Source organism: Tachypleus tridentatus, chromosome 2, assembly GCF_004210375.1.
Source record: "Tachypleus tridentatus isolate NWPU-2018 chromosome 2, ASM421037v1, whole genome shotgun sequence".
Taxonomy (NCBI): Eukaryota; Metazoa; Arthropoda; class Merostomata; order Xiphosura; family Limulidae; genus Tachypleus; species Tachypleus tridentatus.
In genome coordinates, this window is record NC_134826.1 from 86,382,488 (window position 1) to 86,408,916 (window position 26,429).

A 26,429-nucleotide genomic window follows, 5' to 3' on the forward strand; every position below is an offset into this window, starting at 1 on the left:
CACTGGTTTGTTACTCCTGGCCAGTTACTCTATAATAAGGTCTATATCTCATATGCCTTTCTTCCTATTTCCATTGCAGAGTTCTTGAGATGCTTCCTTTTCTCCATCAATTGCTATTATATTTTATTATTTCAAACACTGCATTGTCTCTTATGATTTCAGTCACATGATCAGTGTTGCTCTACATCTTCATTGACTGGGTCTATGGTTTTATTATTACATGCAAGATGGCCTTCTTTTTTTATACTTATGAAAGGAGTCCTCCAGTAATATCTTCATACTTCTGATGATGGAAATCCATTTTCGGTGAATTGACAAAAAACTATACTCAAATAAGTGGTTGAGTCTAACAACGCAAAATGCATATTTTTTTTTTATGTTTATTGGCCTTAAGATTTTAGCCAGCAGTGTATGTAATATCAGCCAGCTCCATTCATCAGAGACTCTTAATTTCAAGTCTAACCTTAATCAAAGCCTTATGCCCAGTTTTGGTGTCATATCCCTTTTTACAGAAGTGCCAATGGCTGAGGCCTTCAAGATAGTCTTAGAACACTATATCTGAGACCCTAACCCATCAATAGACATTCCAAGCAACCAATTAGTAACCCTCACAGAATTCACCATGATGAAGACAAACTTCATGTTCAACAACCACAACTATATACAAACAAATGGCCTAAGCATGGGCAATCCAGTATCACCAGTTTTAGCCAATATTTTTATGACACAAGTTGAAACACAAGCAATTAACACAGCATTACATCCACCACTATATTGGTACAGATATGTAGATGACACAATTGCAGGATTCACATCTACAGAACACACACTTAATTTTTTCAATCACATTAACTCTATACATCCCAACATTAACTTCACATGTGAACAGGAAGAAAACAATCAAATATCTTTTTTTAACCTCAAAATTACAAGAACCTATACACAATTTAAAACAGAAATCCACCAAAAAATCATCTATACTGGACTACAAATTCTTTGGGACTCAGCACATGAAACAAAACAAAAGCTCAACATACTAAGAAACCAAATAAACACAGCCATAAAACTATGATCACTAGATAAAATTAATGATAAATTAGACAAAATGAAACAATACTTCATCAACATCAATAAGTTTCCTCCACAAACCGTAGAAAACATTATACGCACACACCTAGACAAAAAGCAAAATCAACTAACAAAAGTAAATATATCCCACGAATTAAAAATATCACGAAACCATATACTGCTGCATACCATATATTCCTGACACCAGCAAGAGAATAACCAACATTTGGCAAAAACTAGTAATAAAATATGACATTCCAGCTAATACCAAATTTATTCAAAAAACCAGGCACAAAACTAAGGTCTATGCTATATAAAAACTACACTGACAAACACAACACCAACATTATTTATAACACACAATGTGACAACTGCAACGACTTCTATATTGAAGAAACAAGTAGAAAAATGGAAATCAGATTCAAAGAACACATAAAGTCACCTTCACATGTGTTTGAACACTGCAAAGCCTTACTTATACAAGAACTGAAGTCCAAAATAAACCAATACAAAAGAACCCCATTATACCTATATTAATATATAGTCAAACATCTAAGCATGCCCTCTACATTTCTACACTTAATTACACAACCACCTTCAAACATGTCAACTATCGATCAGTAACCTCTCTTTCTTTGTGAACCTAATGGTGACTGAGTGTGCTGAGTCCCAAGGAATGTTTTGTCCAGTTTGGGTGATTTTTCGGCAGATTTCTGTTTTAAATTGTGTATTGGTTCTTGTAATTTTGAGGTTAAGAAATGATATGGTTAATGTGTGGTTTGCTCCTCTACATAGAGTTTTCTCTATCCATACCAGCCGTTTTTTACATATATATATAGTTTTCTATACATAATATTTTGTAAACAATCATGGATTGACTTACTGTGTTTAAAAAATATATTATATATAAGATTGTTTCATCTGTTAAATATATTTATCATTTGTTTTAATATACATCAGTATTTTCCAAATTTGTTTCGTAAGTCAGAAATTTTTAAGAACTCTAATATCCTGAAAAAGTGTAGAATTTAGAAACTTGTTGCTCATCTCAAGAAATTTGATAAAATGTTTATTGTAACATCTTATCTTATAATATTCTGTACTATCATTAAAGAAAATGAGTTAGTTTTTCTCATTTCAGAATTTAATTTGTTTACAGTTTTAATATATCAGTAAAATCACAAATTTATTTTAATATCAGACTAGAAACAAAAACCTAAATATGTCAGTTTGTTAAAAAAGGCATGATAAATCTGATCAAACTGGCAAACAAAATGAGACAATTTTGGTTGAGGCTGGACCAATGATAAATCACTGAATTTAATCACAAATAAGAGATATAATATTCACCATAAAACGTTTAGTTAATGTTTCTTTAGTTAATAACACAAACAAAACTGCATTTAGACTTCTAAGTTATTCTATAAGGCTATTTATATATATATATATAATTAGTGTATGTAGTAAACTAAATTTTGCATATAACACTTTTTTGTATTTGTAAAGCAAAGTACATAAAGTGTTTATTTTAAATAAAAAATACACTAAAGAAATGACTATTTGTTCCAGTATAGAATCTGCTAAGGTAGTTAAATAACTCTCTATACAGTTGGTAAAGTCATAATTTGAACACATTTCACTCACAAAAGCACACTTTCCTAAGTTCTTACTTGAAGATATGACAAATTAAACAAACAACTTGTACCAACAAACAAATGAACGTGATGGAATAAATAAACATCCTAATTTTATGTTAAGATCATTTTAGATAATTTCACACACACAGGAATAACAGTTTTGTAAGCATCAACTCTATACAACAGCATCATTGCTCATACTATGATTATTTAATAAAACAACCATCAGTAACTGTACAAAATCATGCTAAAGTTTTCAACACTAATGTAATGTATTACAGGTAAAAACTATAACAGTATGAAATAAGCTATTAGAAATGAACAGAGTGAATTATATTTTCTGGTAAATTATAAGTTTAGATATTTTGAAGTATTTATAATAAGTATTTTTAATTTAACTGCTTACGGGAGAGTCAAATGCTTTTACTGCTTTGTTTGTTTGTTTTTGAATTTTGCACAAAGCTACAGAAGGGCTCTCTAGGCTAGCCATACCTAATTTAGCAGTGTAAGACTAGAGGAAAGGCAGCTAGTCATTACCATTCTGCCAACTCTTTGGCTACTCTTTTTACCAATGAATAATGGGATTGACTATCATATTATAATGCCCCCATGGCTGAAAGGGCAAGCATGTTTGACAAATGCTTTTGGTACTTAATATTTTCATACTTAGGATTAAATAACAAAAGAAATGTTGAATGGAAACCATTAATAAAATCACTATATATATATATATATATATATATATATATATATAGCTAAGCCTGCAACACAAGATTTTTTCTCCTTTACAGATATTAAATCAACAAAAAATAATAATTTGGTTTCTAAGTACGTTCACTTCTTTCCCTATATTTTTTATTGAATTTTCATTTGAGGCTTTTTTTAGGGTGAAAATAAGTATATGGGAAAACTATATTCGATTATGACACATTTTTGGAACAGTAAATTTATATATGTTTGGCCACTTGCTCAAATTATTTTTAATCATCCCAACATTTAACTTAATCACAGACCTACCAATAAAGATTTTTAATGTATTTTTTCTAAATTATTTATACCCCTAATTGATCATGGGTTCAGATCCTGCTAGTTACAGTATCCCTGATGACACACAAGTCACAAAAACATTTAAACAGTAATACAGTGGACATTATACTTAATCCAAAATTTATACTTTACATATAAAATTAGTGACTTTTATCCAACTTTTTGGGCCAGTACAGTGAGTGTTACCAACAAGTAAAACCATTAGATTATGATCTCATGATGCAATAAGTGAACTGTCATTAGTAATGAATAGTATGGAAAAAGTCAGTAATTTGAGGATCAAACTCACTCTTATTTACTGTAATTAATTAATATTCATTTCTTAAAATTTTATTATTCTCTATATGAATTTCTTTTTATACTATATGTTTGTACTGAAGAAAGTATATAAAGTTCTTAAAATAATTTTAAACACCTGGTGGTTGAAAAAAGTTGTTTTATGCAAGAATTTTGCCTCATATTAATTATATTTAAAATAATTTAAAATCAGTTTTATAAGCTGCGATACTCAAAGACCATCAAAAATGGCTGCAGCTAAAACATCACACAGAATAAAAAATATTTATATGAAGTTGTTTGTAGCCCTTCTTGAAAACATCACTGTTAAGAAGAGCTATGGTAGATAAACTCTACTAAATTGATGTGTATATTTTCAAGATGTATTAGTTCATCCTTTCCACGTTGTATACCCATAAGTTAAATAATGAACACAACCAACACTTATTTTTTAAACTTCACTTATTAGACTCACAAAAATAATGTGCAACCATCTAAAGACAATATTTTTATCATTTATTAAAAAGAACATGAAGCTTGGACACTAGTTTCTTTTATTACCTTATTTTGGAAATACTGTATAGAACTAAAATATTAATTATCTTACCTAATGCTGAAATATTGCATATTATTAGATCACTCTTGAGCCTACATTTAAAAACTAGGTTAATGTGGTTTAACACAGCACTACTCCCATGCATCACTATGAAAAACAATCAGGTAAAATACATCAAGTCATACCATCGTGTGTTATATTTCTCTAAGTTTATTCTCATTTCATGGTTGGCAATTTTTTTAGAAAAATTACTACAATTTAGTAAACTTTTACGTCCCAGCATTACACTCTGTATAACATAAATATACTAAGATAACACAGAATACACTATACTAAACGTCTAAACATTTCTGATACCAAAAATAAACAATGAAATAGTTTTCCTTTTTTAAAATAATAAAAGCTTGGTTGTTTAGAAATTCATTAACCATATTAATTATATTTCTTTTTCCTTTTAAATTGAGGCAGCTCTTGGCCACATATTTTGATGATTTGAATTTATTTCAAACACTTTTTCCCCACAGTGAACTTTGGATAGTTATAAGATACATATATATAATGTATATTCAATAGATGTATACAAGTTTAGCAATTCATTTGAGAGCTGAATTTGCATATTTAAACTTTTGTTTTAAATGTTAATAATCAGTTTTAATATCATGTTGTAATATTAAAGTCATATAAATACTCTTTACAATATTATCACACAAACGATAATCAAATAATACATCTTGTTTCAAAAAATTTCAAACTTATACTTACAGTAACTGAAAGTCTGATACTAAGGGTTTGAACGTGGAAAGAATCAAGTACAATAAAATATAACTATACATATTTAAACTGATCTTCAAAGGATAAATTGAAAAGACAAAATTACATGCTGTAAAAAAAATAGATACAAATTACAACATTGGCCATTTAAGACATATTTGTTGGCTTTGTTAACTTGTATACACATGTGGTTAAAAACTTTAAAAATGAACAAGAAGAGAAACATCAAATTTTACCAATCTGGTTGGTTGGTTGGTTGATTTGGTGTTTTATGGCACAAAGCACCTTGGCTATCTGTGCCAAACATTCAGTAAAAAAAGTTAAAATTAAAGTAAAGTAAATTTAGTAAAATTCAAAGGAAATTAAGGTAAACCAAAACAAAGTTTAAAAAAACATAAATCACATAAAACCAAAGTTTACATCTAGTCTACAGCAGTAAGAGAAAAACTACAGTGATACAAGTTGTAAAGAACTTTCTGTAGCGTAACTGTAGTTATCATAACTCACCAGGAAGACTAACAGATAAGTCCAAAAACTACTGTCAGTCACATGAAGTTGGACTTTCCAGTGCTAGTTCTGAGCTGTTTGACGTTATGGCCATTTTCAAAAAGTAAAGTAATAAGTTTTAAAAGACCTGCAGCAAAATTTTAAAAATGACTAACAGGTAGTTCAAACAGCAGTATTAGTCACCTGAAGTTGGCCTTTCCAGTCCTGGTTCTGAGTTATTTGATGTTACTGCCATTTTCAAATTTCAAATCAAACTAGATGGACTTTTGATTCTTAAAATGGAATCACATTAAAAAAGGTCTAATGTATAAATTAAAAACTTAAATAGCAGTAAAAAGATTTATGGCCTTTAATAAACTAAAAACACTTCCAAGGTGGACAGTGTCACCATCACCAATAACTGTAACATTATGGATAAACCTTGGGACAGAACATTTTAAAAATGGTGCTATCTTTGCAAGTCATAACTTACCAATCTGAGTATCCAGAATCTGTTAAATTTAGTTTAATTATGGATGTTAGTAGTATTAATTTAGTGTTAATGTTCACAAACTACTACAAAACATTTTTCTTTCTTTTCCTGTGTGGAATATACACATAAAGGTATCTTTTGAAAACAGTAAGTATTAAGTTACATGCAGAATTTATCAAAAATATTCCAACAATTCCATTTCCCAATTAGGCTACACATTAACACAGGACTTCATTTTACCCTTCAACCTACACAAACATCACAAGTTTCTGTTAGTAGCATGTCTGGGCTTGTAAATAATAGGAACTTAAAAGGAATGCTAAAATTTATACAGCTGAAAAGAGAATAGAAACAGTATTTAATGAAATGTCTTCAAACCATTTTGGTGGTGTTTTAGTATTATAATTGCATAGCACCGAATCTTCAATTAAAAAAGATCAACCATTATATAAAAAGTACATTTTTCACAGTTACTATAAACTATTCTTCCAAAGCTTATGACAACATTTAAGGAAAGACTTTATAAAGATACGTGAAGTGAATGTTAATGCTTAAAAAGAATTATAAGTAACAAAATTCAAAACTCGGTGAAAAATATCACAGATTTAAATTTACTACATAATCTACAAGAATGTGTTATACATGAAAAATTACAATTTACTGATATGTCTAAATTAATTTTTAATAAACTTTTTCATAGCCACAAATACATTAACTACTATAAATATCAAACAACAGGGTTTGTAAATACCATTTACATTCTTGTTTCTCTTCACAATAAAAATAGGCATTTGGACAATTTTTGTTTACTTTTGGAACAAGAAAGTTACCTTAGTAGATCTTTAACAATAAGTGTGTGATTAGTCATTAAAAGTTAAAATAAAGTGCATGCAAAATTCAAATTATTCCTGATGACAACTTTAATGGTCAAAAAATATTCTGAAAATAAACATATTGTCAGAATTATTGTAACTTGATTTCATTACAAGTATCTGAATAAAAGTACCAATGCTCAACATTAACAAGTTAATATTTTGTTACTCCAGAAGTTTTTTACTAAATCTCAGCAATAAAACACTTCAAGCTAATTTTTAATTATGTCTTTAAGAAGTTTGCTCATTTGCTTTAACATTCAGCAGAATAAACAAAAAAAATTCAGTCTCTGACAAAGATTATGCCAAGAAAAAAAAAAAGAGTAACTCACAAGGAAATGTTTATTACATATAAGAAATAAAATATAAAGTTACTTTTTATATAAATATATTTTTAAACTATTTTTCAATTATAATTATTTTCCAACTTTAGGCTTAGAGTTCTGAAAAAAAATCTTAAACGTTTGATTGTTCATTACTTATTAAACCTACACAAAATGAGCCTACAATTACTCTCACATTTTGAAAGAGATGCTAAGTCTTGGGACCAATGTATGGGATCAAAATCATCGTAACAAAATATAGAATGAGGCAATATTTCAACTGAATGAAAGTTCCTGAAGCAGTAGAACGTTTTATACATAATACAAAAGAAAAAAGATCCAATTCTTTCATAACTTTATTGTGACATCTACACGTGAAACTTGAATAAGTGGTTTCATTCCAGTTAAATGGCTTATAATAAAAATATGTGCTAACTAACACTAAAAAATGGTGTATTTATTATTAGACCTGATAATTTTCTTTAAAAAAATCTTGGAAAGTTCTTATATAATTAACAAAAAGTATTAATTTAAATAAGGTTTCTCAAGAAAACTTAGCTTTCTGAACAAGGTATTGGTAGGATAATTTGGTATAAGCATTTCATTAAGACAGCTTTATTTATTTATTTATTATACAACTGTGACTTCAAATAGTTACTAGAAAACAAAACATTTCTTGCAACTTACTTTAATATTATTAAAATCACAAATTTCAGATAAGGCACAACATTTGGAAATGAATAAAACATAACTTTGAGATTCAAAGAACATCTACTATGCTACTTTTGAATCACACAACAACTTTGCACAACACAAAGAACTAGGTGTCTAGTATGCACACTTTATATGTGGATCAACCCCCAATTATAAAACTGAGTCTAACTCAGAGACAACTACAAACTTTTATACAGTTTTGCCACTTTTTCATTCATCAGTCAAAGATATTATTTTAAATGATTAAACGTTTATGTATATACATTTTTTAAACCTATACAAACATACACTTTTAACAATGTGTGGCTGTTGACAAAGAGGTAAATACAAGAAATGTGAAAAATTTAAACTATTGTAACATGTATTTAGAAAAATTTAAATATGTACTTCAAGGTTATCTCAGATTGTCTAAATGTTAGACATTAGAGTTAACCATACATTACCTTAACAATGGTTGACTTAAAAAAATTATAATAACTACTTCAGAAAAGTTGAAGTTACCTTACACGAGATATACAACTTCACTTATGTAAGTCAAATAACAGTAAAAAAACATTATAATGATGGCTTTTCAAGGTTACCTAACACATACATACACTGTATTCCAAAACCAAAGAACATGATTTAAAATCCAGAATACTTCCAGTTTCAATATTTAGTAACAACTGAGTGCTTGTTCTTCAAAAATCTACTTTCAAGTTATCACATCAGTTAGAATCCATTATGAACTGTATAAACTACTGTCTTCTGTTCCAAAACTTTATAAGCTACATATATACAAATAAAAAGTTAAAAGTAAGATTCACAACAATAGTGTGATATTGAATACAATAAGATGGTTACTTACTGTATACTGCTTCAAAACGTTTTGCTGACAGTATATCAAAGATACAGTAATACAAAAACTAGTGCCTTAAAACAGAAAAAAGTTGCAGGAAATTCATGATAAAATCAATCAAACCATGAACAATAATGTGAAATTCAAAAGTGTTTATAGACTATCAGAAATGATTTAAGGCCTAATAAAATAATACCTGATTCCTATAAATCATCACAGTAAAACAGTTTGTTTTTTCCATGATGTGTTTGTTTAGTTTGTAAAGAATATACCATGGAAATATTTCTTATTCAGTTATTTTTAACTCAAATTTAACTAGAAATAGCCTAAACTGTTGTGCAAAGCTACATAAGGGTTATGTACAGATAGCCATCCCTAATTGTTAACTGGTAAACAAGAAGTGACAACTTTTGGATTTCTCTTATCTGACCAAGTAATGAAATTTAACCATCATTCTTATAATGCATCTACAACTTCAAATTTTAAGGGGTATTTTTGTGACAATGAGTTACAAACTATGAATCGCTAAAGTTACAGTCCATGTACATTAACCATTAAGATGAGGTTTTCATAACTTTTTGTACTTCCCTGTTTTTTAGGTTGTACAATACCTAAAACCCAAAACCAAGCCAAACCTAACTACATGTAGTATAGCAGGCACTTTAACTACATTATTTTCAAACTGTTTAAAAATTAATATCACAGCACTTGTCCTAACATGTGGTTGGTCAAGTAAAAGGTTGATTTGAATCCTAATAGAGTTGGCAGTTTTAAGATAAGTTATTTTTAATATTAGAAAACATTTATTAACCATTAAAGAGACACCAAAATGATCTAAGTTATTTGTTTTTAAACAAGTGAGGAAAATTTCCATTCACCCAAAAGAACATACTGCCACATTACCACATGTTTGTACAGGAATACAGTTAAGTTTCACTCATGATTTGACAGGTACACTACAGAAGCTGTACGTTTAATGAAACGAGATGCTTTTTGTACAAGTAGAAATGTATCTGAAAACTCAAATCAGCATATATTTCTTCACAAAGAATGCAATACTATTTACTGCATGTGAAAGTGTGAAGGAGTTATTTGTATTTGAAAAACTGTGTATTAACATTTGACCTTTGAATTTGTGTTTGCTATTTGATAAAACAAATTATTTTTAAACAAATATGTACAAAGTGATGACCAAAGTTCAGTGCAATACGTTATATTTGTCACATCAAGTTATTTCCAAACTTACGTGGCACATGTGTCACACTCTATTATGTCCATCTTAGCTGTGTGGCAAACAAACACAATACAGAATTATTCCTATGCTTGTTTATAGTTAATTTCATTTTTTATGCAGATACTAGGTTTTTAAGTCTTGTGTGATAAAATGGATATCTTTCTAAAGTCAGACTTATTATAATCACTGTATTAGAACATTTAAATTTTTCTGTTACTAGTATTTAATTTTAAAAAATACTACACTAAACAACTGTTCAGATCTTTAATTTCATTGCATTAAATATACTACTTAAGGCATAGAATAAGATACTAGATTAACACCTGTGCAAAAACAATTAATTAGGTACAGCTTTTATAATAGTACACATGTGGTTATTTGTACTTGAGTTTTTAGTTGATGGAAACAGTCAGATACATAGATATGTATGTCATATGCAGAGGATTCAGTGCATATAAAATTATTTTGATTACATAAGAAAGTCACATGACAACCACAGCAAATATAAAGTTGCAATGAAACAGCATGTACTAGTAATACATTTTGATGTTGTTTTATCAAATAGTAGGTAAGTGTGATGCTACTGAAAATTAATAGCTTTCAAGAGGAATGTTTAACAGCCCTTTCTACTAAAAAATACTAATGCGATCAGACTAAGACAAGAACAGATGTATCCCACTCAATGGCATTGGAAAACAAAGGAATATGAATCAACTTGGGATTTTAGGACCATCCAGGAAGAGATCTGCAACAAGTCATATACCATCCATGGTAAGCAAAGTGCAGTCCTGTATAACGTGGCCAAAGAAACTGCATGCAACACAGTCAAGAAGAATCTCCATCTGGTAAAGTGAAATAACTCACGTGTACACAAGCTGCTTTCCTGGCTTAATTTGTTTATGCTACTGGAAAAGGAAACATGTATTCATGTTGTTATGTACAAAGACATAAGGTCATATAGCTGATGGTTTTGTGTGAGACTGGACAGATAAAATAGAGAATGTCTTTCATTGTATAGAAATTGGATTATGGAAAAAATTGATAGAGAAATGATGCACACTGGATTTATATCACAGTTGCAGGACTATTGTTAAGATACATAATTGTTAGACAAAACATAATCAGACATACTATGGTGGTGTGTTGAGGCTCCAAAATCATTTTAATATAACATATTCAGCCTCTTTGTATGTATATATATGTATTTTTAGCATTTATATATATAGATACACACACTTGTTTGTAATTTTTATTCACAGTTAGCAATGATCCAATTCTCAAACTTATTTTTTTTTATTACTCTAACACAGAAGACAATGTTTGGCTAACAATGAGAAAAAAATATGTATTACTGGGAGGCCAAGGCCAAGAAGCTGAAACTTTTAAGTATTTGTTCTGCTATATGTATTTGAGAACATATATGTGTCAATTCACATGTGGTAATTATTTACGAGTGCACATATGGAATTATGAGAATTTGATAAACTTCCTAAAAAAGTTACAGATGCTATATTCCTTAACAGGTTCTTAATTCTGAGCTCATATTCTGTCATCTCATTGAGCTGACAAATGAGACAATCACACAGACAAAATTCCAACTGTGGAAAGGAAATATGGGGAAAAAAAAATATGAAAAGCTATATCTCAATAGCAGACAGGTCTGAAAGAATAAATTGAGGGATTATTTTTGTCATGTAAATCTAAATATGTTAAGTAAAAAATATATCAAGTAATTTCTAACATAGATAATAAAACTCAATGCATCAACATTTACTGTTAAAAATGTTCTGTTTGTTGAACAGATTGTGTGATTGTTACAAGAGTGGTAACTGATTTTGAATGGCTGATAAAATTAAGTTATATTTATTAAACTTGGAATATTTATGTGAAGTGTGGTAATTCTAGAAAAAAATAACAAACAAACAAGTGGAATAAGTATTGATAAAATTATGAAAGTTTGTATTTGGAAATCACAAAGTGAACCAGTTTGTGGAGATTACAGTGACTTTTTTTCTTCAGATTGCTGCATGAGGAACACCAAAAGTAAAAAGGGTTCAGTTAATAAAATGCACAAAACAAAGATGATGTTAAACACTGTAAAGGAAGGGAACAACAGTTCAAATTCAAAGAATAATAGTTTATTTTAGATATTCATTCAAAGCTATATGTGCTCTACACCACTAATTTTTGAACTGAAAAATTAGCAAGGAAAACAGTAATTGTGATCAACAGAATTCATTGCCAACTCTTGAATTGTGGGATTTGGCTGTCACTGTTCTATGCACTCACAGACAAAAACACACAGCACTATTTTTTACAACAATGGAATGCAAACCATGGACTCTCAAACCTACAATCTTGCATAATAACTATTAGGTCTAGTCTAGCCTAAAGAATAATAGTTAGCTGGTTAGACAACAAATCTGAGTATCCATGGTTTGCATCTTATTGCTGCAGAAAAACGTATTAAAAATTCACAAAAATATACCATCTGAAGGTATTTTCTTTTTTTCACAGATGAGCTACAACTAGAGACAATTTTAATAAAAGCTTAAATCATTTATGCATGCTAAAATATTTAGTATTTAGCACAATAAATAATTTAAAACAAATTGGTATACTTTAGAAAATAAATTTCAAAACTAGCTTACCTGTAGCTTCTTCAAATTCAAGTTAGTCAGTGGGGTGGTCTGTCTTTCCTTAGTTCAAATAAAGGTACTTTCTCACTGGCTATCGAAAACTGTTAGAAGAGGAATTATAAAAACAATCTTCCTGGGATGGTGTTCAAAGTATATATATAGATTCTTTTGTGACTTAAGTTTGTAAGTAGATTAATTCTTTATACATATGTTTGTTATAAGTTATGGTTAATTTATGTAAGCACATCAAATACAAAAGAATGTATGAAAATAAAATGAAGTTTATAAAAATTAAAAATAGTTTTTATACTGTTTAGGTTAAATGTACTTTATTAAAAACAGTGTTCAAACATGTTAAGATTCTGTAATAAAAGGTAGGGTCAATCACAGCCCAAGCATCTTGATATATTTTCTAATAGTGGATGTAAATTTTGGCTACCAAGACCATATTTAAGCAGAACAAAGGCTCAAACGTCTATTGGAGTTGCACCTTAAGATGTGATAAGCATGTGTTGAAGAGTATTACTGCAATTTCAATTTCTTTGGCCATTTTTCTCCAAGAAACAGCACCAATTTCAAGGCATAGTTAGAAACATGTTAAGTTGTAGCTTGTATGCCTTCATCAGCCTCAAATCCTTAATTATTGTCTTGTAAACAGTACTAAGATATGCATGTATCATGATAGCTTTTTCTGTGCATCAAAGCATCCTCTATTCTCTTTTGTAGCAATCACTTTCATTTCATGTATGAAGACACTGCTGCGAATTACGTGTTTTGGAACACGTTGGTGTCTTACAGGCTGATAACAAGTTTTTCCAAGGAAATCACTGAAGGTTTAAGCCTTTCAAATATCATGTGCTTTGTCTCGACATTATTTGGAAAGTTCACTGTATGAATTCTTATCTTCCTAAAGACCTAATATACTCCTCCAGCAACAAGTCTTATATGTGGCAGCTTTTCACTGTCAATTGGTAAGAAATTCACCCTGAACCAAACATACAGATGATAATGTGCTGTGTTGCCAGTGATCTCATGGCTGACATTTATTAGTGCATGCTATTGAATTAGTATGTATAAATCAATTCTTGAAAATGTGAGCAGTTGATAAAAATATATAATTATGGAACTGAAGAAAAGAAAGCCAAGTGTATATTTCGCAAATGTTTTATTTCACGAGTACAACAGTTTTATCTGTAAAGATGTTGTCAGGTAGAGATAGAGACAGTGTGTAAAATATGTAACCTAAACCAAATGCTAAAACCTGATCAGAAACCAAAAACAGATTTCTTCCCATTCAATTCCAAACACTGTCATACTTTTTCTAGTTTGTAAACTAAATCATATTTATACTGATTTTTGTCACCATGGATAAAATTAGTATTCTTGTGATTTTCGTGTATGAGTTTAAGCTTGGTTACAGCACAGCATTGGTTTAGAAGATTTCACTCTGGTGTGACAAGTTTTTAAAATAAGTCTCTAGGCCACCCTCATACAACTATGAAGGAAGAATTTGGGGCCTCAGTTGAATCAGATACCCACCAAACTGTAAGAGAACTTTCTGACAAATGTAACTTTCATTATTGAAGTTTCCCAACATCTTAGAGCTACTGGTAAGGTGAAAAAGCTCAATAAATTGGTATCTCAGGAATTGATAGAAAACCATCAAATAACAATTTAAAATTGGTTCCTCACTCCTTATTCCCCCCCCCCCATAAAACACCCATTTCTCCATAGAATTATCATCTGTATTGAAAACTGGATTCTTGACAACAATCAACGACAATTTAGACAGTGGCTTGGCTATGAAGAAGCACCAAAACCAACTGTTCATCCTAAGAAGTTTATGGTCAGTGTGTGATGGTTGTCAGCAACTGTGATCCATTATTCATTCTTAAATAATGAAGAAACAACCACAGCAGAAACATATTATTGTGGACTTGGAATTATGCTTCAAAAGTTGTCATGAAAACATTCAGCATTAGTCAATTGCAGTGGTCCCATACTGTTTCATGACAATGCTCAATCTCATGTCTCACACATTACTGTCTAAAACCTAAACAAGTTTCACTATGAAACGTTACCTCATCCACCACATTTATCAAATATTTCCCCCTACAGATTATCTCTTTTTTAAAAGATTTGGAAATTTTTTAAAGCAAAAAACGTTTGCAAACCAAACATCAATTAAAGTACCTTCGAAGACTTCACTGCATCAAAGGACGTCCAACTCTTTAAATATGCCATTTATAAACTTGCAACTCACTGTTAGAAGTGTATTGAATCTAAAGAAGCTTATTTTGATTAAATAATTTAAAAAGACAATAAGATGTACTTATTACACATTTTCCTTTAAAAATCTGACATTTCATATACAACAGCCTCATATTTGGAATCAACTGTTAGTTGCATTGTATGTTAGATAAAATAATCAAAGTTCATTTCAAACATTTCTATCTATTATATATGTTATAGTTTAACACAGAGAGTGGCTGGATTACACATCTAACTTAATTCAATAACTATCTGAAAATAGTCAAGTGAAACACACAAAACACAAGAGGTGTACAATTCTATTAGATTTTAAACTTTTACTCACATTAGTTCTGTTAAGAGATTCTCTAATTTTAAACAGGTTTTTATTACACAAATTTTGATTCCAAAAATATTAACCTTTTGAAATAAAATATTCTTTTTAGAGGGTACTTTAATAATATTTGTACCATGACATATATGCCACAGAATGAGTAACATCCAATATTAATTTTTTTTTCAAAGCCACTCAAATAGTATTTAAATTGGTTTTTGCAGTAGCATTTTTATAGATAAATATGTAACTCTGAAATTGACAGGAAAGCAAAAATCAAATTCATAGAAAATTATGATAAAAAAGGCAAAGTTGGAGTCAGTACTTACCTTATAAACATGGTTACACCACAAATCAAAATCTGCTTCATTTCAAAAGTAGAAACACTAAATTCAGAACAAAATATATTGCACAATTTTATACTGTAAGACTAAACTTATGGGTGATTATTTTTACAGAAAATTATAGTAGAATATGTTTAGATAAATGTAACTGAATACAAAAAAATATTTCATTAAAGAATCAAGAACAGGGTACCTTAAAAGAAATAATACTGTGTATACATATTAGTACCTTCAGATAAGAGAGTTAGCAATACAGGTTCACACACAAAAGATGCAATAGATTGGAAAAAAAAAAGTACCCAGAGTTTGAGCACTTTCAGATAGTTGACTATTCTTTTTCATGAGAATAAAACAAAATGAAGAAAAGACAACTATTTGAAAATGTTCAAGTAGTAGGTCTTTCTTTTTTGAAATCTGTATTAGCGTCTCAACCATTCTTATAGCATATCTATATATATTTATTCAGTTGTTTCTCAATTTAAATAAAAAGGAAAAAATCTATTTTAATGTATTTGTTCAAGTACAAGAAAGAATTTACAAACTAAAAAACACAAGCCATACAACTACAACTAAAAACTAATGAAACTGACATATTAAAACAAGTAAAGAAAACTTTACAAAAAACCAAGTAAATGTAGGGATATCTGATATTAGTCCTTGAAAAACAATATAAACCCAATAATTTTCAAATGATACCCAAAACTCGAGACTTTTGAATAATTCATTATTCTTCTATAGGAGAATAAAGAGTTACATTTAAAGACTGTAATGAAATATATAGACAGGAATGTCAATGTCATGTAAACTGGATGTCCAATACAAGCTAGCCTTGAGAACTAGCAAAATCATAATTTAGAGCTGTTGGTGACAGATTTAGCTTGTGTCAAAAAGATGTATGCAGTACATAAAAAGAGTTAAATGTGACTACAGTTATAAGAAATGTTAACCTCTTAGAACTGTATGCATTTCTTTGCAATTCCTGTTGAGAACCACTACCATAGTTCATGATTCAAATAACCTTGGAATGAAAATGTAGTTAATAAATCAACTTTTAATACAAGTTTTAATTTTAAAAGGAAATATTTAAAACAATCCTCAATCTCCACTAGTAAGAAAATTATGACATTTGTTCTGTTGGTCTTCTTTTCTAATTTATTTACCAAGAAATATGGAATTCATACTATAAATATTACTTAAGCAAAGCAATTTTTATAGCCTTCAATCTTCAAACCATAAACATTCTCTCTTCATAAATAGCCAAGATTTTTTTTGACATTATATATTATCTATAACCACTAGAAAACCAAACTTCTAATCTATTAAATAACATATTACATTATGTTGTTTTCTTCACAGAGAATTGTCTATTTCAACACCCAGTTTTAATTTCTTCTCATGAGAGTTATCCAAATTGGCTTAGATGAATTTTTAATAGTTCCTACTGCATAGTTAGAAAGCCAGACAAATAACAATAGTTATATGGCATTGTTTGCTTTTTGCAAGTTATTACTGTGTGTTCTTGGGCACAGTATTTAATTAAATAAATTACTTAATGTAATAGAACCATTAGTATAAAAAAGTAAGTTTATGTTTCATCAACAGGAAACATCAAGATAAGACCAACATATAAAGAATTGATGCTTTTAAAAATGTTTCTTTGTTTCATTTAAAAAGTATAAGATAAAGTATCTAAAAAACAAAACATACCAATGCAATGGGATTCAATTCAGTGAAGTTCATCCTACTAGCATAGCAACAGTGGTAGCTCTCATCATCAGCATTAAGAACAGTTGTTGGTTGGATCATGTGGGAGTCAAGAAACACTAATTCATCTCCTATGTGATAAACATCTTCATAAGGAATAAGCAAAATAAACAGTTAAGAACAAAACTGATACAGCCAGCTTAAGTAGTTGATTAGGTGGTTTGTGAAAAAGCTACATAAAGAGCTATATTGCCCCTAACTAGAATAACAGAAATCACCATTATGTCTCGAGTTATCCAGCTCAGAAAATAAGATCAGACTGCTACTTTTATAATTCACACACAATCCCAAAGCACAAAGAATGATTTTACTCAGTTTGATGCAAACCATGGACTCTGAGTTATAGTACAGAAAGCTAATCACTAGACCAAACCCAGCATTTGAGATTTAATCCTTTTAAGAATTTACTGATGTGTAGCTTAGATGGAGATAAAAATATAACAACTGATGTAACCAAATCTCTCACTAATATAAGAACAGTGAGAAAAATTTAAATGTACTTGCAAGGTACACTTGTACACTGATTTGGGATAAGCAGAGATATTATAATGAAAACAAAAATTACTAAAAGTATGATTATCCTGTGAGATATCTAAGAGTTGTTTACAAATTGCACTAAGTAATATAAAACAGAAAAATATCAATATTTATGGTAAAAAACTGTTGAAACAGAGTTTCAAGTATTACTTTTCTTCATTTGGAAAGTTCACATATGCAGCTGTTTAATAGATAATTTAAAAGTACTCTGATGTTTAAAAAGGATGAAATTCCTTTTTTCTTTTAATTCTTTCTGAAACTTACCCACTGAAAAAAAAAGGACAGTTTCAATGAGTTAACAGAAATATAGAACAGTTCAAATTCTTTACACAAAACTTAACAAATTGCTACTTTATTTAGATCATACATTATTAACACATTTATTATTGCAGTTTTGGTAACTTCAAATAAAAAATGTTTAGCCAAAGAATCAGAAGGTTTTTTAGTGTTCCGAGGTGTAATTAGATGTACATCTATATAACTGTACTTTATATACACTGGCAATGAATATTGTCATAAATAGTCTCCTAGGTTAAATTATTTTTCCCAATATGGAGCAGATTATACCAACAATTGTGGTAGGAACAGTTTATATATTGTAAGTGGATAATTAAAAAAAAAACCTATTGAGGCATTTTTAGAAAGAGAATTCTTTCACTTCTGCCACAACATTAACATTTATTTCAAAATTCAAAGTTTATATTACCATCTGTGTTGATGAAGGTTTTGAATATACTTAAGATCTAAAGCCAAAATTGTATTTAATGCAATGAAAATTTTTATATCTAGGTGAAAAAAGAAAGAAAAAATCCATTGTTGTACACTTAAGCTTACATTTTAATCTATTAGGAAATAACATGATATTTCTCTATTAATTGTAGTAGCAATTACCAATAATATTCTGGGAAAATATTGTAAGGCCATTAAATAACATTAACCTACAACTACCTTAAAAATGATTGTAAATATGGAATGATTCCTGTTTGACAGATGGTTCAAATCTGTGATATATGAAGAATTCTATTAGTATATTTTCAGTGTTTGAATTAAAGTTGAAACAACTCTATTTTTTCTATATAAATAAAGTTGTCATACACGTAAGTACTAAAATCAGAATCACACTAAAGTCATAACAATAGAATAACTATAAGGCTGGATAGTGGAAAATGTACTGAATTTCACTATAAATCAACATCCCTTACCTACAATGCCAATAAAAGAAAGAGCATGGTTGGGACATTGTCCAATGATTTCTACAGACTGCCTCAGTTTAAACGTAGTCTGTAAGGAGCCAAAGTAACATTTAAGATTACTACTGAATTATCTGTTGTTTCTTAATTTACTTAAATAATCATTGTGTATTAAATAATCATTGTGATTAAATAATCAAGGCTGTAACAGAGAAAATTCAAAATAATTTTCATCTTTGATCTACTAGTGCAGAAAACATGTAGCTAACTAAACTGAAAACAATTTAAATGGATACAATTTTTATAATTAATTATACTATAATAAATTCACATGAAAATTATCAATCATTATATAACAAATTATGACACAATAACTTTCTCTAATGTAGCAAAAGCTTAGAAATGAACTTCTACTTACTCTTTATATGACTAAGTGAATCTTAGCTAAAATATACAATTCACTTCAAAGAAATACAAATTTAACAAGTACAAGGTTTATAAGACTTAGTGTACAAACTATGAACTGGAGAAGTGAGAAACGCCTCCGTGCAGAGTCAAAGTCCCAGATAGTGAATGGGTACATCATCTTTATAGGTGAGGTCCTGGGAGAATCATAAGCCAAAGTTCGTTGAAATTAAAAAAAAAAATAAGTTGAAAATCAACCTTATAGGATCCGAATTCTCTTTCTATGTAGAATTAATGTGAAACTTTGTGGTGTGTGTGTGTATGTGTGTGTGCGTTTTTCTTATAGCAAAGCTACATCGGGTTATCTGTTCAGTCTACCAAGGGGAATCGAACCCCTGATTTTAGCGTTGTACTTTGTGGTGCACATCAATGAACATTGAAAAGTTGCATAAAAAAGTCCTTTAAGCTGACGAGCAAACAAGTTCAAACTTCTCTAGGTAATACTACTGACCAGATTGGTATGAAAACTTTGTCTCTTAACTTAAAAACTTAAAGTGCTTCCAGTTGTTTTGTGTAAATTACATTAGAGATATTAAAACCGATTTAATAGGAAAGTAAAACTAAATGACTTAGTTAACGAAAGTATAATTTAACAAACGTTCAGTTAGTGTGGTCTATTTTACGCAAGGTTCTGTCTAGACGTTTGAGATTTGAAAAGGGACCGTTGACAAATTAATTATGGTATGTACTAAGTGCCACTGCAGCTTTAATGTGTATTCAGCATTCAGGTAAGAATTATGTTTATTAGTGTCAGGATACGTATGTATACTAAGTGTTTATAATACGTGTGACTGCCACTGTATAACACTGTTTTCTTTGTTCATTTGCAGTTTCTACGGTGATTAAGTTCTCTTTGCACTTTCATTATGAACTGTCCTGACGGAGACATAGAGAACTAATTAGTTGGGTCTCATAGTGTCGACTTTAAGGCGCACTGCAAACAAAGATTAATAAATTAAATCTGTTTCTCATTTGCTGATTTCGTTCGTAAATAAGTCTCGCCACTTTAAAACTCTCTCCTATTAAGCCTAACATTTTCAAATCTGTTGTTTCCTGCTTTGTTGAGAAACTGTGCCGTGAAAACCATTATAGAGAAAATTCGATCATATCGGTTTTCAATATCGCATCTAGCATGTAGTTCAACAAAGAATTGGTTCTAGATTTTCTTTAGTTCATTGCAGAAAAATAATTTTTGACACAAAAATTACCTGTAACTGAAGTAAAAACATATGAAGAAAAAAAAAAAAACAAACTCGGACACTTTAATTACTAAATTCATGATTTCAATGTGCCACTAGGAGGCGTTGCTGGGTTAAAATAACAGTTAAAATATGTTAAAATTAGTAGTACTGAAGTGAGTTGAGATTTTCAAGCTCATTTAATATAATCCGAAGAAAATCGGAATAAAACATGTTTAAATTTTATGTTCTTTCGCTGCATACAGGAGGATAAAAAAAACATTAACAAAAAAGTTAATAATTACTCTGGAGTTGAATGTGATGCACCTTGCAGTTCAAAGTTTGTCAAAAATTATCGAACATAAACTCAAAGAACGTTACTTTGACGAATTTATAAGAATGTTTAAATTATTCAGGTAGTGTATTTTTTATCTTCAAAATTTAGAAACTTTGCTGAAACACTTTAATTATTAAACACGTTTTCATATACGCCATTTCTATAAGAGTTAGAGTGTAACTAAAACTGCATATACTTACATCAAGATTATATCTTGAAAACACTGGGACTAATAAGCTTGACGTAATACAGTTTCAGTACGTGTTGTGTCAATCAGCATGCCAAGCTAATCAGCAAATCATGTTACTGCAAGCACTGTTTGTTCTGATTAGTGTTAACTGACACCCGCAGGATCATGCATGATGACGCATTTTGTTCGATTCTAATCACCATCCTCTTGTTGTTAAAAGTGAGAGAAGGAAAACTGATTTAGGTGAAAAGTGCAATGCAGTCTTAAAATAACGAAACATACCGAGCTTTCCTGAATAAAACCTTTAAGTTTACCGTTGGGATAGCGGTAAGTCTAAGGACTTACAACTCTAAAATTCGAAGGTCGATTTCCCGCCCTGGACACAGTAGACAGCCCAATGTGGGTTTGCTCTAAAATATATAGAAACAAACAAAACCCAAATAATTCTTAATACGCATATCTTGGAATTTTGATTCTTATAGGACAAGTCGTCTTCAAAACATAATAGCTTTAAACATCATGATTTTATTCATAACCATCTTATAAAATGATAAGTCGTCTTCAAAACATAATAGCTTTAAATATCATGATTTTATTCATAACCATCTTATAAAATCAGGATGAGGGTAAAATAAACCTGTAGACACCAAACTGGCTATTTCTCGCTAATGGCTTAGTTGTATGGTATTTACAGTAAGATATGTATTCACTTGTCGCTAATTTTATATAACAGATAGTTACAGGCTAAGTCCTAGGCTGTTTTGTAGTGGATTGTTGTTGCTGATGGTTGTGTAGTTGTGGACAAAGAATTTATTTTATTTCCTCAAAGAGAGGATCAGGTATTAAAATGAGGACAAAAAACACAAGCTTTATAAAAATAATTGAGAAAGGACAAAAAGAACATTTATTTAACAGTGACGAACAGTTTAACTTATCAAACATCATAACTAGATTTTTCTTTACCATCTTTCTTTGTGTAGATCTGAAGCACAGGCAAGATAAACAGCTGTCCTGGTCTTCGCACTGCTGCAAGTTGATTTATATCTTGTATACCTTTAAAAAAAAAAACACGGTTAGACACACATTTGGAGCCTTAATAGAAAAAAAGCATCTTTAAAGATTGTTTGTTTGTTTTTTGAATTTCACGCAAAGCTACATGAGTGCTATCTGCGCTAGCCGTCCATAATTCAGCAGTGTAAGACTAGAGGGAAGGCAGCTAATCATCATCACCCACTTCCAACTCTTGGGCTACTCTTTTGCCAACGAATAGTGGGATTGACTATTGTATTATGACGCCTCCACGGCTGAAAAGGCGAGCATGTTTGGTACGACGGAGATTCGAGCCTGTGGCCCTCAGATTAAGTTGAACGCCTTAACCAACCTAGCCATGCCGGGCCTTCTTTAGGAATAAAGACTCCTTAAATATCTATCTTTCAGTGGACTGTATGATTTAATTATTCTGGTGCTTGGAGCCTTATACCTGCTAAGACCATCACTGATTCTTGTGAACCATTCTATGTAAATGTAAATACCATAGATATGATTACGGTTGATTCAATCATACAAAGATAGGAATATTTGGTTTAAAATATTATAATGCAACTTCAAATTTTACGAATTTATTTTTGCACAGGTAATTATCCAGATAACATATTTTATTTTTTTAAACAAATTGGTGGCACTAATTTCTCCTTCGTGGCAAGTTCTCAAGTTAACTAATTGTAAAGGGTCTTCAAAGTGTTATTATTATTTTTTACATTAAACAAATACTCACAGACAGCGAGTTCTTTAACTGTTATCATTGTTAATACATTCCTAGGGAACAATATCTAACCCTGCAGGTGCAGGTCTCTAGGTAACACTACCTAATATCCGCAGGTCTTTAAGCAACCTTACACGATATCTGTTTCTAGAAAATATGATATGATATTTGTAGGTTTTTAGATCACATTACCTCATATTTACAAATCTCTAGAGAACCTAATCTGGTATATGTTAGTTTCTGGAGAACTTTATCTCGTATTTTTATATCTAGAGAAACTTAATTGGCATCTGTAGTCTCTAGTTGACCTTTAGTAGTGCCTGTAGGCTTATAAAGATCTTTACCTAATATCTCTATGTCTCTAGAGATTATTACTTGGTGTCAGTAGGTCTATAATGAGATCACCTGGCATCTGTAGACTTGTAGAAATTCTTACCTGATATCTGTAGGTCTCTAGAGACCATTACTTAGTATCATTAGATCTATAATGAATCTCACCTGGAATCTGTAGGCCTATAGATATTATTTTCTGATACCTGTAGGTCTCAAGAGACCATTATTTTGTATCAAGAGGTATATAATGAAACTCATCTGGTATCTGTAAAGATTCTTTTCTGATATCTGTAGGCCTCCCTCTAGAGACCATTACTTGGTGTCAATGACGAACCTCACCAGGTATCTGTAAATTCATTGAAACCATTACCTGTTATCAGCAGTTCTCTAGTGAAGATACCTGTAGGCCTATAAAGGACCTTTATATGATACTTATGGGTCTCTAGAGACAATTACATTGTGTCTCATACTTCTCTATTGAACCTTAGCTGATACCTCTAAGCCTATAGAAAGCTTGCTATCAAATATATGTATTAGTTGATGTGTTATACTTGTGAAAATGTCCTCTAATGCTTTCAGTCAATTTTTCAAATTTCTACTACGAAATTTGATTATTTGTTATTCATTACAAACTCCATAATATGGCGCTACATGTAAGTTTCAGTTTAAAATAATGTTTCTTGCGTCGCTTTCGTTTTAGGAACGTAGATGCAATTTTCACTTATAAATGCAACTAAAAGTTATTTATCTTGCACGTATACACACACACAAATGAATTAATCTTTCCTCATAATGTGGACCAGTAGCAGAGTATTTGCCAAATCTTTACAGTTCACAACTCATACAACAGGAGTTCCAGTGCATGTACTCTATGAAAAACCTGATACATTTACTTAATTAAAACCTGTTACCAGTTACCAAAAAAATCAGTTCAGCGGAGATAGAGCATAACTTAATGTACAACACTTGAGCTTTAGAGGCTATTCAAGGACTACCAAGCCTACATACTGTTTACACTTATTGTCTCGACCTTTTGTTCACTCAGAGAGGGAAGCATTCGATCTGGTTGCTTGCAAAAATTCTCCACACTCTTTAGCAATTTGTTTCATCACATCTTAAAACACTAAACTCACCTATTGTTCAAATAACCGATAACAGAATCCTCATTTCTTTTCTTGTAGATGGGAATTGACATATGTCCTCTTTGATCAACAGAACACTAATAGAATTTTCCTACCTGATATCTGTAACATTCTGACAGTCTTTGTCGTTATTTTCATACACACTGATGATATTAAAGCAATTGCTACTGGCTGCTTGGGGTGAAAAGTCTCATTTCAATTGGCTTTGTTTTATTTACAGGATTTGGAATGATATCTTAAACAGCTTAATTTGCTTTCATCATTTCCTAAACAAGACTTACAATAATATCATATTTACTTTCCAAAGTGATTCACCAGGTGAGCGTTTACAATTTCTCTACAGTTCTACGGTGAATAACGTGTATAAAATAATATAAAATTCACCAATTTACATCTCCTCTCTCATCACCGATTGGATACAAAGAGGACTAAGATTCTTAGCCTGTTAACACTTATTTGTGATGTAGCGCGACGAGAGAGATCTCCAGGAGATTTTGAAATCGAATGGCTATTTTGAAAAGTAAGGAGAGAGAAATCGAAAACGTACATGACCCTCGACGACGTAAAAACCCGGCGTCGAACGTTAGCTTGAAAAATTGGCTAATGCAATTTTCACATTTGTGACAAATACAAGAAAAAGGACGGAATTTGTCCTCTTTATTAATTCTAAGTTTTATGTTCCACATATTGTAGGTTAGTTCTACGTTTATATTTCAAATACCGTTTAGTAGTCCTACGTTTTCGTTCCAAATACTCTTTATTAGTTCTATGTTTTGGTTCCAAACACCGTTTATTAGTCCTAAGATCACATAACAGATACCATTTATTAGTCCTAATTTTCCGTTCCAAATATAGTTTATTAATCCTACGTTTTCGTTACAAGTACTGTTTATTAGCCCTAAATTTATGTTCCAAATACTGTTTGTTAGTCCTAAGTTCATGTTTCAAATATCGTTTATTAGTCCTAAGATTACGTAACAAATACCGTTTATTAGTTTCCGTTCCAAATACTGTTTATTAGTCCTAAGTTTATGTTCCAAATATTGTTTGTTAGTCCTAAGTTTGAGTTCCAAATGCCGTTTATTAGTCCTGAGTTTACGTTCCAAATACTGTTTGTTAGTTCTACGTTTATGTTCCAAATGTTTATTAGTCCTAAGATTACTTCTAAATGTCATTTATTAATCCTAGGTTTACGTTCCAAATGCCATTTATTAATCCTAAGTTTACGTCCCAAATGCCATTTATTATTCTCAGTTTTACATATATTTACTAAGAATGCTGTGAGGGAAACTAATTTATCTATACGCGCGAAAGGAAACTCAGGATGTTTACTTTTAAATCGCATTTCCTGCAATCAGCATTTAGTTTCTGATCGTAGCTGAAAGAACAACAGTATTACAAGTAATGTCGGACTTCTGAAGTAATGGATGAAGAGCAATGTAGTTTATAATATATCTTGTAATATTTGTAACGAATAATATAATTGTGAGACTAAGAAACCTGTAAAAGAGCGTTGCATGGAATACTTCCGGAGTACGTTCATGGGAATGAATTACCTAAGGCCAATTCATCTTTTTTTACTTGTTTTGATTTTAACTTTACTGCTGGTACCAAGTTATTTTCTACTCTGTTGCTAACATTAGCATATA

At 30.3% G+C, this 26,429-nt stretch overlaps 1 protein-coding gene across 8 annotated transcripts in view; it reads right to left on the minus strand.

Moving 5' to 3' along the window:
• Nucleotides 1-20,489, minus strand: part of LOC143244407 (cysteine protease ATG4B-like) — a 150,306-nt gene extending 129,817 nt beyond the window's left edge. For 2 of the 8 annotated variants that reach the window (XR_013025059.1, XR_013025058.1), the window contains exons 1-5: nt 19,891-20,489; nt 19,386-19,464; nt 17,590-17,732; nt 15,868-15,924; nt 12,967-13,055 (exon numbers count right to left, since the gene is read on the minus strand). Coding sequence is in view for 2 of the 8 variants with exons in the window: in XM_076489001.1 (XP_076345116.1) it covers nt 15,910-15,924; nt 17,590-17,732; nt 19,386-19,464; nt 19,891-19,959 (306 nt within the window). In the remaining 6 variants the exon portion in view is untranslated. Of the gene's footprint in view, nt 1-7,874; nt 13,056-15,867; nt 15,925-17,589; nt 17,733-19,385; nt 19,465-19,890 lie in introns of those variants that run through there. The other 6 variants (XR_013025056.1, XR_013025055.1, XR_013025054.1 and 3 more) reach the window with 6 other exon arrangements.
• Nucleotides 20,490-26,429: the final 5,940 nt, after the last annotated feature.